Source organism: Cygnus atratus, chromosome 3, assembly GCF_013377495.2.
Source record: "Cygnus atratus isolate AKBS03 ecotype Queensland, Australia chromosome 3, CAtr_DNAZoo_HiC_assembly, whole genome shotgun sequence".
NCBI lineage: Eukaryota > Metazoa > Chordata > Aves > Anseriformes > Anatidae > Cygnus > Cygnus atratus.
The window spans coordinates 45,154,847-45,168,284 of record NC_066364.1 but is presented as its reverse complement, the minus strand read 5'-3'; the positions used below and the strand labels follow the sequence as shown (position 1 = coordinate 45,168,284).

Below are 13,438 nucleotides of genomic sequence, written 5' to 3'. Positions count from 1 at the left end.
GTTATTTTTTTTCTCTTTAAGTGTCTTATATCTATGTGAAAAATGCATAAATAATTATTAATGTACCAAAAAAAAGTAACAGTTTGAATTAGCATATATTTTTAAGAAATGCTATTATCCTACTATGAATCTTTGGAGCCATGCATTTCTAGTCTGGATTTTAAATACAAATTTGTAGTTACTTTGTATGTTTGCTTTAATAATGGAAGGCTGAAATTCTCACTGAAATCCTAATTAAACAACACTACTTCCGTGTTAGGACTCATGTTCTTTTAAGGATTCTTACCCATTGAAATATTTGGGACATACTCTACATCCATATTTGCTTTGTCTCACATAAAGGTTAATGAGAATTAGCCATGTACATCAAGTGGAGAATAGAAATCCTGCTTATTTCAACACTTTGAATGGAGGAAAAAAAAAAAAAAAGTTTGTCTGAATATAATACAGCATTTTATTTCATGATTTTACAAATTTATTGTAAATCATCAAACAAACTCAATAGCCTTTTTTTTTTCCATTCCAAACCATCATAATTAGGAGTTTTCATTACGTTGTATGACAATTACTTTTTTCCCCCTTTGTATTCTAAAGAATTAACTTAAACTTAAATATGCGTTACGTAAGCATACTAATTTTCAGAATCTTTGCTGAAGGTATTTTTATCTTGTTTTTACTTCAGACAAAGATAACTTGTTCTTTGTTATCACATAAATGGGGATGAAACTCTCACAAACATCAGAGATTTTGCTTTCTCAGTCCCTGTTCACAATGGAAATGGCCAGCTCAGTCTCTATGAAGATTTATGAGAACTGGGTAGTAGACACAAACCTCCCTCCTTCCCCCCAAATTTCATTATATAGTTTCTAAAATTTGGGTTATATATCTTATACTCCTGTCCTAGAAAGATGATGAGAAGATTAAATTAAGCCCCAGCAAACAAATGATCTCATTACTCACCAATGACAGATTATTTATAATTGTAAGTTGTTTTTTTTTTTTAATAGCCAAATTATTTATTTCCGTATAAAGACCATCTTGATAATCTTTTTTGCTTGACATAACATACCTACATAGCCATCATATACACTTTTTTTTGTTGAGATACAAATAAATTTACAGTAGATGGAGGTACAAGATTCAGCATCTGTAGGGCAGGATGCTGAATCAAACTGTTTCAAACTGTTATGTCCAGGAACTCACCACAAGCAGGACATAAAAATTAACTTTGTAGCAACTAAGAGCCAGATCCTGCAAAAACTTGTCATAATGTATGGGTTTCCCTCAGAAAACCCAGCAAACTTTATGGCCACATGTTTAGTGGCAAGAATCAGGAGGACAGGACATTAAGCTGAGGCTGTTATAAGTACCAGTACTGACAGAAAGTACTGTACATATGTTGCTCAAATCACACAGCAAAACCAAAACAACCAAAACTGACATAATTTTAATGCTTTTCCTTTTTTTTTTTTTTTTTAATTTTGTGCATTGGATTCAAACAGCAAACTCAGTGCACTTTAACTGTTATCACAATGTGGTCAAGAGGTCTGTGTCTTTTACCGTTTACACACAATCGTTCATGACAGCATGTTATCAGCCTAGTGGAAACCAGGGGTGTAGCATGGTAAGCAGTGGTGGTAGTGCACCTAGTTTTTATATTATCTAACTTGAAAATATGACTCTTCTAAGATTCCTTTTTCTTGATAAAAATAGTTTTCACCAAACGTTGGTGGTGCACACGCACTACCATTCATGCTTGGCATCACACCCCTGACAGAAACACATGTCCTTATTTCGTTGATAAAAAGTATTACAAAAATTTCCATACAAAAACTATTTTCATAGAAATCTTGCATTTCCACAAATAAACCTGAACATTTTTTTTTTTGAAAAAAAAAAAACTGCTCAAGAATTTTGTTCATTTAGTACTGTGACTGTATTGAAAAATGCAGTCCTCCTTAAAGTTCTCCACATTCACTTCTCTTAGGTGACCCATCCTACTTCCAACATTAGCGAGAATTGCACAGGCTCCATTGAGTTCAATTAGTAGCAGGAACAAGGGCTTCAAAACCCATTCAGACTAAAGTGTGAGCCCCGTATGCGTGAAATACACTCCTCCTCACCCCCCCGCCCCCCCTTCATAGTTAAAGAAAAAAAGTAATTGCTTTTATCTAAAGATTGTAAGATACATTCCTTTGTACTCAGAAAACTTTTATTCATCTAAAAACTGGGTCAAAATTATGGATTATTTTTGTTGGTGTTTTTTTGTTTGTTTTTTTTAGATCACAGTTCCAGCCCAGGTGAATCAGAGTTGTTGGCTTTTTTGTTTGTTTGTTTTTGTTTTTGTTTTTTAATTATTATTTATTTGCTTAGTTCAGTGACACAGACAGTCCAGAAAGCAGGTGAGCATTCCCATATTTATCCTTCTGTTCACGGGATTCATGTTTCTTTGCTTTAATGTTTCTCCCATCCAGTAGGCTCATATCGCCCGTACAGATGGCAGTTACAGTTACCTACTCTTCTATGCTTGGAAGTTCAGAAGACAGTATAGTTTCTTGTTCCACTACAGTTCTGAGATATTACTTTTACTAGACCTCTTCTGCAGTTAGTAGCATTTCAGATATTTATTCTCCATCTCCTGGCAACCGTTGAACTTTAAAAGGAACCTGTAATTTCTCACTGAGACTGCATTTGAAACCAGCCACAAAACTCACATGGAACATTCATTCATTCAGAATGGTGGAAACCCATGACGAACAGTGTAACCCCGCATAACTTGGTTGATCCATGATGCTTGTGATTCGAGTCTGGCCATTGCAACTGCTGAGATCACAGAGTCTCTAGTTCATAGACACAGCGGTATGAGGTAACTCATTTTATTTTGCACAGGTTGCATATTTCCACAGGAAACATTCTCGCAAGGTTGTTTGGAAAAAAGACGTCAGTTTGTGCTCGGGGTATTTGGCTTCCCAGCTCTATGCCATGGTTTCTTTACCTGGCAACCTTCTGTCATTAAATGTGTGCATGTTGATAACCTCTTCTGTTTTCACAATAACAGGGGCCTGTGGCTTGTGTTTTAATCGACGCTGACACTTCAGAGACATCCTTAGCTCCTCTACCATGGCACTACAGAAGGACCTCTAGAGAGGAAAATAGAGGAAAAGGAAAAAAAGAAAGAAAGGAAGGAAGGAAGGAAGGAAGGAATCAAAAAAAAAAAAAAAGAAAAAGAAAAAGAAAAAGAAAAAAAGAACCACATCTGTAAGAAATGTCTAGCTGCAATGCCTAGAAGCAGATTCATTCCTTTGGCACAGCCATGTCAGTCCTGTAAGTTTGCTTTGTCTCAGCCTGGAGCTCATAATAAATTACTGTCTTTTAAATATGGATTGCATAATAATTAAAATGACTTATCAAGCTGCAATGACTCACTGAAAAATTCACCTTGTCTCTACAATTATTTATCTGCCAGCTACTGAGTATGCATGCACAAGATACATAAAAATATTTCAAACAGATGTTCTGTTAACACAGTTTTGCCTTATAGGACAGTGTCTGAATGTGACGTATATTAGGTATTCAGTAAAATTTCCTTTTCCATATTTCAACTTAATACATTTCATTTCCATATAGTTTAAATAGCTATTCCTTAACAAAACAATAAGCCTCAGAGTAGGAAATTTACCTGTGTAACTACTGTTAAAATGCAGACCCTTTAATGAAATAAATAAATAAATCTACTTCCTTATTTCCAATATCTTCTTTAGCTAAACACTTATTCCACTCCTGAATATCATTTGTGAAGACTATATCTGCAAAAAATATTTTGTTTCATTCCATCTTTACAAAGAGCATAGTATGAGAAAAACAGGTTATAAACGTTTTCATCACCTCAAAGCTCTTTTTTTTTTTTCAGTGCAATAAATTTGAAAAGTAAAATAAAATCTCCCTTATTCCCCTCATCTTACTGAATTCTCAACTGCTGAATGGGTGTTGAGCTATTAGCCCTTCCTCAGTCTGAGAATTGAAGTATGGGATAAATATGGAGGAAGAGAAATCTCCGTTCTGGGGGCCTGTTTCACTTTTAACACATGCTTTAACTTAAATGTTTTCCAGCTAATGGAGGAATGTATTAATCAAATAATTAATTCCAGAGCCCAAGATATTATGACAAGCCTCTGACAAATCATTTTACCCAAAGCAAATATGAAGTATAATCTAATCCTTTGAATTTTGCTTTCTTAATAACAAGTCTACAGTCCATGAAATTATTTAAAAAATTAAAGAAGGAAGACAGAGCACATGGAATTATTCTAAGTACATGTTGATCATTGACTTTTTGTGATTAGTGATAGATCAGCAATCAATATATAAACATTTAATTTCTCTCCTGAGTCAAGAACTGTCAAAACTTAAATCTCCACTGCTCATACAAACCTAGGGTTTGGAGATTAGGTCCAGAAAGCATTTAAGCACCTTACCCTACCTGATTCTTTGGAGGGCTGAAGGCATTCTGAGCAGTAAGGTACTCTGTTGTCCACATTAAACATTACAGGTTCGTCATTTGACCATCATCATGAGAACTTCTGCTAACACATGGTTTAGTTCTAGAATCCATCAGATCATCAAGTGCTCCATGCCTAAAATCTATGATTCAGTTGATGTGCTCTGAAGTGACCTAACAAATAAAATTTCTCAGAAAATATAGCAACTGCCAAAGAAGGACATGTGGCAGACATTGCAACCTTTTTCCACGCAGCCGTTCATCACCTGGAGAGTGTGAGCTGAACTTGAGACACATTTGAGAGTGTCAATTCAATAGCGTCTTCTGCCAGAGGAAGATCTAAACTCTAGTGTGAGTCAGCAGAGCACGGTCTAAGGCATTAGACCATAATAGACCAGGTAAAAACACTTGCAGTTTCCTCCTCCTGATCCTGTTCCACTTCACATGGAAGCAGTGAACAGAGGCAAAGAGGGAGAAAGGGAGGGAAGGAGAGTGCAGGCAGTTCTGGAGATCAGGCACTGGGGCACTCAGTGGCAGAAGAAAGCCTTCACGGCTAGTTCCTGTTTCAGTGACGTTTAATATTTTTATGGAAAATTCTATTTAAAGTAGAAAAAATAAAAATAAAATGCAAGAGGTAGCTGTCTCAGACATGGGATAGAACTGAACTTGAATGCCCCAAATCCTGAACAAATGCCCTTTTCTCTAACCTTTTGCATGAGCAGGGTAATAGGCAAGAGAGAAGGAAATGGTAATCTTCTTCTGGCTGTGGTACTCTTCCTTTCAAACACTTTTTTCTCCTGCAGAGTTTGAAGTTTGATACTTAGTCAGCTTGTGATTGAAAGGGTTTAGCCACCTACAACTAAGAAAAGTTTGAAGTTGTAAAGCCAAAGGAGAGGAAGGTCTTTCTCTTTGGTGTACAGTTAGGCATAACTCCTTCAGAGGCTAAAGTTCAAGACAAAATTAATCATTTCCCTCTGGCTACATGAAGCAAGTTCTGCAATGGACACTCATTAGCAATCCCTGTTCAAATTTTTCCTGTGCACTAGGTTGAGATAAAAGACGAAACTTATGGCTTTCACTGTGGGAACATGTTGGCTAAAATTTCTAAATGAATACTCTGAGCCATAATGCATCCAATCTTCATGCATAAGGTATTGTTGATTAGCACTGTGTGAAAGCAGGAAACTGTATCTCCTTTTCATCCAGCTGTATTTTGAATGTAAACATTCAATCCTTGTAAATTTCTTCATTTTTAAGAGTGCTGTTGCTTAACATGAGAACTGCAGTTATGATTACGGAACTGAGCTTAATCCTGAAATCATCAGAAATTGCAAGATTTAATTTGGTATTCCCTAATGTCTCACAGGCGAAATTGCTAAGGCTTGTAGATCTTGGTATTTTCACTGTGTGTAGAACATAGCACATAACTTACGAATTTCACAAAGAATCCATTAAAAAACAAGTGCCACAACACTCAGTGTTTCACCACCAGCAGCCATTATATGGCTCTCACCTCTGGAATTAAAGACCTAACTGAAACATTCTTAGGCACTTAAATCCGAAACTTAAAAATGGTTCATTAGCATTTAACACTTTCAAGATTTTATCCCTTGCCTTCTCTGCCATGACATCAAACAGAAGTGGTAAAACAGAGTGAATCCTTTTCAAGATGCATCAATTCACCAAAATCTTTTGCACAGAAATGAACACACTTATCAAAGGGTATCAACTTTTAGACCCTATCAGTATGAACTGGATTACAGTCAATGGCCAAGAAGTAAGAAGACGCATGCACTTGATGTCAAGGTTCTGAAATATCCTGAAAACAAGATCTCAAGAAAATTACCAAAATACTTTATCTGAAAATTTTACCTGGATTTGTAAACTCATTAAAATGAACTCCCTAAAATTAGAAATGTTGGCAAAACTGACAGTCTTAAAAAGGCAGTTAACACAATTTTGTGATAATTATTTTATCTAGAAAATTATTCCATTCTGTGTTTTCAAATTATGTTGTATAAGTTAAGTTCATGCAAACTTATCTGCGTACACTGTTTGAAATATATGATTTAATTACTTCATTTAGTATGTTTTTTTAGGTATGCTATATATTTTAAAACTTCAATTGTCTGGAAACAGTAAACATTATTATCTCCCAAACAGTACCATCTTTTTGGTAACTGACCACTGAATAAAAGGAATAACACATTTAAAAAAAACATAAATGCATATTTTTCCTTCAAATTTCAGTTGCCAAAATAGCCATCTATTTAAAAAAAAAAAAAAAGAGTTCAAGGTTACATAAAACTTCGTGATCTGGATCCTTATTTTTCTTTGGGTTCTATCTAAGAAATATGACACATGGAAGAGTTTTCCCCACATATTGCAAAATCATGTTCAAAAAGGTTTACAAAGATTACTTTATGTTGAACTTTTTTTTTTTTTAATATAAATTCTCTTCCTGTCTCTTTTTGATTCCAATCTGAGTACATTCAGTATTTTCTATACAGCTAAACTTTGTGTTCTCACACTGTGAGAATATACCTTTTGGAATAACAAGATGTGAAATACAGAAGCATCTCTATAATATTTTTTTTTTTTTGTGGTAGATAAATTCAGGCATGATTTTAGAAAATATGATCCAATATCTCAATACTGATATCATCTGAACATTTTTAGGGAAAAACAATAAAATTTATAGAATTTATGGACTGTATTTCAGAAATTACTGTATACCATGAAAATGAGCCCTTTTAATGGATATTACAAGTTCCTTCTCTTAATTCAAAACAAATAACCTTTTGCCCCAAGTTACCCTCCACACTGCAAGCACATTACAAGAACATCAATTATTATTGATTTTTCACCAACCCTTACAAAATATCATTGTCTTCCTAAATGCTACCAGAAAGTCATGTTGCCTCCGAGTCACCTTAGACACAGTCAAATAGTAGAAGAATTGAAGGAAAGCATACAGATCTCTGAACACAAGCACAGTTAAGTGCAACTATTTTGTGGCACCAATCACTATAAAACATTAGAAAATAGGCCTGCAATTCTAAGCAGAGAGTTCACAGAAAAAAAAAAAATTAATCAGCACCATAGTTCTTAGCCTTTTAACACAAAGCAATTCTGAAAAAAACTCATCTCCTTAAGTGTGAATAAGTAACCGATACGTCTTTCATTCTTTGTCACAATTGACAACTCACAAATCACATAGAATCAAGATAACTTTTAGAGAATGTAATCATTGTTTACAATCTATTTACTAGCAAGCTTGTGCATGACTACAGCCTAAAAAAAAAAAAAAAAAAAGTATCTTTGCATGTAGGTATTAATAAGAAAGCTAAACAATATTTCACTGTTTTCATTACACAACTAGAATTTAGAAAGGTAATTAGAAATCATATTAGCATGTTAGACACACAGTTATGAAACTACCACCATAAATTTTACTTTTAATGTCCTACAAAGAGAAACAAGAAGATAGGAATGGCAAGCCTGCATCGTTCTTACCATTCTGAGTTAAGTGAATAATATTCTGTTTGTTTTAAATATAAAAGTCTCCAAACATTTGTTCTTTTATAGATTTTTTTCCCTCTTTAATGGATTTAATATAAAGTTGGATGTCAACATTCAGTACAAAACTAGAAGATTTACTCAGAAGTTCATTACTTCCAGTCTTGCGTGCCACATATTATTTGAAGCCTTGTTAAGTTTTCTTAAAGCAGTAGCAGCCCTAATCCTGCATATTCTTGTTATGTTATGGGTCAGTGTTTTGGCACTTAGTAGGACATATTAATCAAAACACTTTTCATCTTCCTTAAGTTAACTGAGACTGAGTGCACAGCTCTGCCCTGACCCTCCCTTCTAATCTGTTTCTCCTTCCATATGCCAGGGATTCTGAATGTGTATATGAAAAAATTGTCAATCTTAAAGCCCTAGACAGAACAACAACTGTTAAGAATTTTTACATAGGATTACAAAGAGATGAGCAACTAATGGAATTAAAATAAACAGAGAAAGATAGACTGTATTTCAACTGTAGTTGAACCATTACTTTTTAAAAATAAAGCATACTTGTAAAGATTAGATTTCTAGTTTGCTTAGTTATATACCTAGTTTTATACTGAAAATCATATGCACATACACACACATATATGTATAATATCTACATATACATAATATGGTTATATTAAAAATATTTTTCCACACATTTCTGATGTAGTATATTTTCAAATCATAGCAAGTGTAATATACAGGTACATTGAAAACTAATTTCACATTAATTAGCTGAAAATATCACCAATATATTGTCAATTTCAGTTTTAGCAATTGGTGCTTTTTTGGTAGGAGGAGAACTGGGAGCCATTTTAAGAAGTTAGTTTCAGGCCAAAATATATGGAAGATTTCATCACCTATTCAAGCACAGACATCAAAATCTAGCAAAAGGAAAAATATAATTAAAAATATAATTCCATAAAGTAAGTTAACCATAATTTCTAAGATGTCAAGAACATTAGAATTGTTCCAGGCAGCTTGGTGAAGCATGATGTGTTTCATACTGGAACTGACTTGAACACTGATTGTTTCAAGGACCTTTCTAGCTATCTTATGGAGAGAATCAACAAGACTGATGGTACCGGCCCTTTCTGCAACAAAATATCAGTTCTACAACCTGAAATAATCTTCAGAGTTTTAGAGTTGTGAGATGAACTTAAGTGATATACGTTATACGTGATATATGATAAGTGATATATGATATGTTATACGTGATATACTTTATACGATATGTTATACGTGACATACATTATAAATGATATACTATATAAGTTTGGACCAGCTCACTGCTGGTCCAAACCAACCAACCAACCAACAAACACCAATCCACACCACCACCCCAAAAACAAACAAACAAACAACAAAAAAAAACACCATGTCTCTTCCAGCACAGATTGTTAATATCTCTGGGACAAAAAATTCCAGATTGCCTTAAATTACCTAATTACCTGCTTAATAAATTATCAATTCATGTCCAAAAACCAAATTCAGCAACTCTACAATTCTAAAATTTATTCCCTGACAAAATAACATGTACTCTGATGAATTAGATAGACTTCTTGTAAAGAAACTCTGACTCCATTTAAAGTCTTCTGAAACCATTCAATTTGGTTTCCAGCCTAAGTGCAGCCTAGCAGCTACGCTAGCTCCTGAGGCTGATGGGGAACTCATATCAGTGCAGAAAGCTTTTTCAAAGGTGGCTTCATTTAGCTTCTGTCAGCAGCCTTTCTGACCATTGCGCTGATCATGATGCTTTTCTGACTCACCTGTGGACCTAGGCTGGGGCAGATGGGATTGCACTTGTGTGGTTCCACTCTTTCCTCTCAGAGAAATCCCAGAGGATGGCATAGGGTAATTGCTCATCAGCCCCGAGGGCTCTCTCTCATGCAGGATTCCACAAGGTTTCATCCTGTCATCTCTCCTTTTAACATGTATATGAGGCCACTGGGGAGATAATGAAATAATTTGGGCTGTGGTGTCATCAGCATTCAGATGATTCACAGTCCTATTCTCTTGTCAGACCAGGATGGTGCAGTCATTTTGTGCCTCCAGTACCTGGCTGAAATAAGGGCATGATGCAAGTTTAATCCCATGGAGATAGGTGCTATGTTGTGCAAGTAAAGGGAAGCATTCAGAAGTTATCATCTACGCTTATTACCCAGTTCCACCTCTTGTGAGAGAGGCTTATAAGCCTCAGATTCCTCCAGACCCGTAAGTTTGGGTCTGGGTTTCCAAATTGGATCAGTGGCAAGTACAGTTTGACATCTGGGTTTAGGTCAGTGGCAGTAATTTCTACAGGTGTAAAGCTTTCCACATCAGTCCAGGTCCTCTTCCAGAATGGATTGCTGCAGTCCCTGGAACTTCCCTGGAATTTCCCTGGAACAATGGCTACAAATGACTGCCAGATGTTCAATAAGTGCTGATACCAATTCATAACACTTCAGACATATAAATGGCACTGAGAAAATAGCATATACAGTAGTGCCTATCTGATTTAGAATGATATCCAATGTAACGTCTTAAAAGATCTGTATCTTGTGATCGCAGCTGTGTAGGATATTTCTCTGACTTTCAGCAGAGATGATCCTGATTACACTGAAATCAGCCGCATGAGATCACCCACTGGCTGTGAAAGTTCATTCACCTATTAAATCATTTTTGATCCTCAGTGTAAACTCATTTCCTGTTTGTCTAAGGAGGGTCAGGTTTGTTGATCTTCAGGCACGGTGAAAGGAAGTGATGCTGATATGTGATCAGTCTTTTGGAGTATAAATCTATCTGGATTAAAATGTTTTATGTATCACCATATAGTTTAATTTGAAAATAAACAGCCCATCTCACAGAGCCACTTTAGAAAATCCATACAACTTGGCTAAGTATATCTGTATCTAAACACCTTTTTTAATGTTGCCTGAACTTAAATCCCCTGTACATTATTCACTGTAAAAATATATTCTATTTTTATAGTTCAGTGTGATAGTATAAACTTAATACAAAATCTGTCATGGCCTCAAATCATGTTGAACAGAGAGAGACTATTAGTATTAATTTAATGCCAATGGTTTCTACTGTTTTGGAAACACAATTATCATCACGTTGCACTACATATCATCAAAATGGTTAGCATCAGTTTCTTTATAATTACATGGTTTCATCTGGCAGTCTAGAATAAATGGAAGTGCTTGTTGTTGCTTTGCTGGCTTATGCTGAAGTGAAAGTAACCTAATTCCGATGAACTAAACTTTCATTTAGCTCTAAGCTTGCTGATTCAAATGTAGGTGTGAAATATCTTGATATTATGGTTAAGTGTTTATACTACATTTAGCTATAGTATAGCTGATTAATTCAAAATGCAAATATTAATATTTATATACTGAAATATTTGTAGATGTGACATGCTAATTAACATTTAGGGGAACAGAAAAATTAGACATGAATGTTTTATAATGATATTTTTTTCCTTGAGAATTAAAAAATAATAAAAAAAAAAACCAGGGGAGCCAATAATTACATACTTTGAATGTTTCTTCTTTCTACTGATGAGTGGAATTGAACAGTAGTTGCTATAAAATAAATCACACATCAAGTTTCTCAACAATATTTATACAACTTCAAATTCTCTGTGCCAAACATAAAATATGGAGTGATAGTGAGCCTCTTGAAATCACATTTCTACAGTTGTGCTTTTGCAGTGGACAGTTTTGTGTACATTTCCAGTCTTTTGGTTCTTTGTTTCCTGAATGATACCACTTAAGAAATTCAAAATACCTCAGTAGCAAGGTCCACTATCAAATAGATATTGGTTGAGCTACAATCAAAAAACAAAATAGAGAACTTGTTTTTAATGTTTTATTGTTTGCAAATGATTTTTAAAATGACATAGTGAATTGAATTTTATTTTTTTTTTTTACTTTTTTTCCATTTTATTTCCTACCCTTTTCTATAAAAGATATTTTTCTGTGTGTGTTGTTGTTTTTTTTTAACAGTTCTTGCCATTAGAAGATAATAATACCTAGGTGGTTTCCATGAGGGCATTTATTTATAATTAATATCTCATCCTCAAGTAATCTGAACACGTACACACACACACAAACAATACAAGCCTATACATCTACATATAGTGCTCATTGGAATACAGGATGATAGAAGTTCCCAATTTTCCAACTGCATATCTGCAGAATGCAATGTATAAAGTTGAAAAAAAAAAATCCTCTTATGAATTGTCACAGCTACTGCTGTTTCTCCCAGTCAACGTTAAAAATTCTGAGGTTACTCCATTACAAAATATGACGGTAATACAGATGACACCACTGACTCTACGTTGTATAAGTTACTTGGGATATAAGTCCCAAAGCTTTTACTTTGATTGACCACTAATTCCCACGTTCTTCTTCTTTTCTTTTCCTTTTCTTTTTCTTTTCTTTTCTTTTTTTTTTTAAAAATCTCTTTATTTATTTATTATTGTAACCTGAGTAACACATTTTTCAACTTTAAAATCTTTTGAACTTCCTTCCCTGAAAGGGGAAAAAAAATTCTCTGTGCTGGGATTTACTTTGGGGTTGCCCCAAAACTATTATAAACTACTGTCCCAAATATCAACGTTTTGATATTAAACTATTAGGAATATTCTCTGAACTCCAGTAACACTACAGTTTTTATGAAAGAGTTTAATGAAAACTAAATTATTAAAATAATAATAAAAAATGTGGTAAAATAAGAAGGGATCTTAAAATCTGTTTAGGTAAGAAGGGATCCTAAAAATCTTTTGATTTTTCATACAAAATTATTGTAATATGTTTGTTTTACATTTTTGTTGGGACAATAACTTAAAAGTGGAAATACTGACTTTCCACTATCCTGTTGACAAAGAAACATTCACAGTATTCCAATATGGATTAACTTCTTCCTGAAAGACCATTCTGGTTAAGACAAGGTACATGTATGCACTTTGCTCATACCAATTCTAAAAGGAACCATTCTAAGTCATAATGAATTAAATTTATCCTGGTGCAGACTATAGAAAGAGCTTGACAAATAAAGCCCATGTTAGCATTTACACTAACTTCATGTAAACAAATCAAGAACAGTTAAATTGCATTTGAGAAAAGAACAATAAGAATACCGTATCAACTGTAAGTGGTTACAGCACAACAGCTTCTTCATCTCAACCTCTTGCAAAGGTGTGGGTCCATTATGTCAATAAAAACAAGTTTCAAGATTACTTTTCAAGCCCATGTTACCTTTTCTAAAGAAACCATGGCCAGGATAGGTGCAACCACTTGCAAGGGTTACAAATGCAATGTTCTATATATACTTGTCACTGTCTTCAGTAATGCTGTGAACTTCACCCTAAAGTTTTCAACAGTGAACAAGTACTTT

At 34.3% G+C, this 13,438-nt stretch overlaps 1 protein-coding gene across 11 annotated transcripts in view; it reads right to left on the bottom strand.

Annotated features, from left to right (window-relative positions):
• Positions 1–2,380: 2,380 nt before the first annotated feature.
• The window catches only part of GRIK2 (glutamate ionotropic receptor kainate type subunit 2), a 414,885-nt gene continuing 403,827 nt past the window's right edge, over positions 2,381–13,438 (bottom strand). For 9 of the 11 annotated variants that reach the window (XM_035561779.2, XM_050709387.1, XM_035561784.2 and 6 more), the window contains 2 exons: positions 9,826–10,003; positions 2,981–3,140 (listed from right to left, as the gene is read on the bottom strand). In XM_035561779.2, the coding sequence (XP_035417672.1) occupies positions 3,127–3,140; positions 9,826–10,003 (192 nt within the window). In that variant the 3' untranslated portion in view covers positions 2,981–3,126. Of the gene's footprint in view, positions 3,141–9,825; positions 10,004–13,438 lie in introns of all 11 variants that reach the window. The other 2 variants (XM_050709385.1, XM_050709390.1) reach the window with 2 other exon arrangements.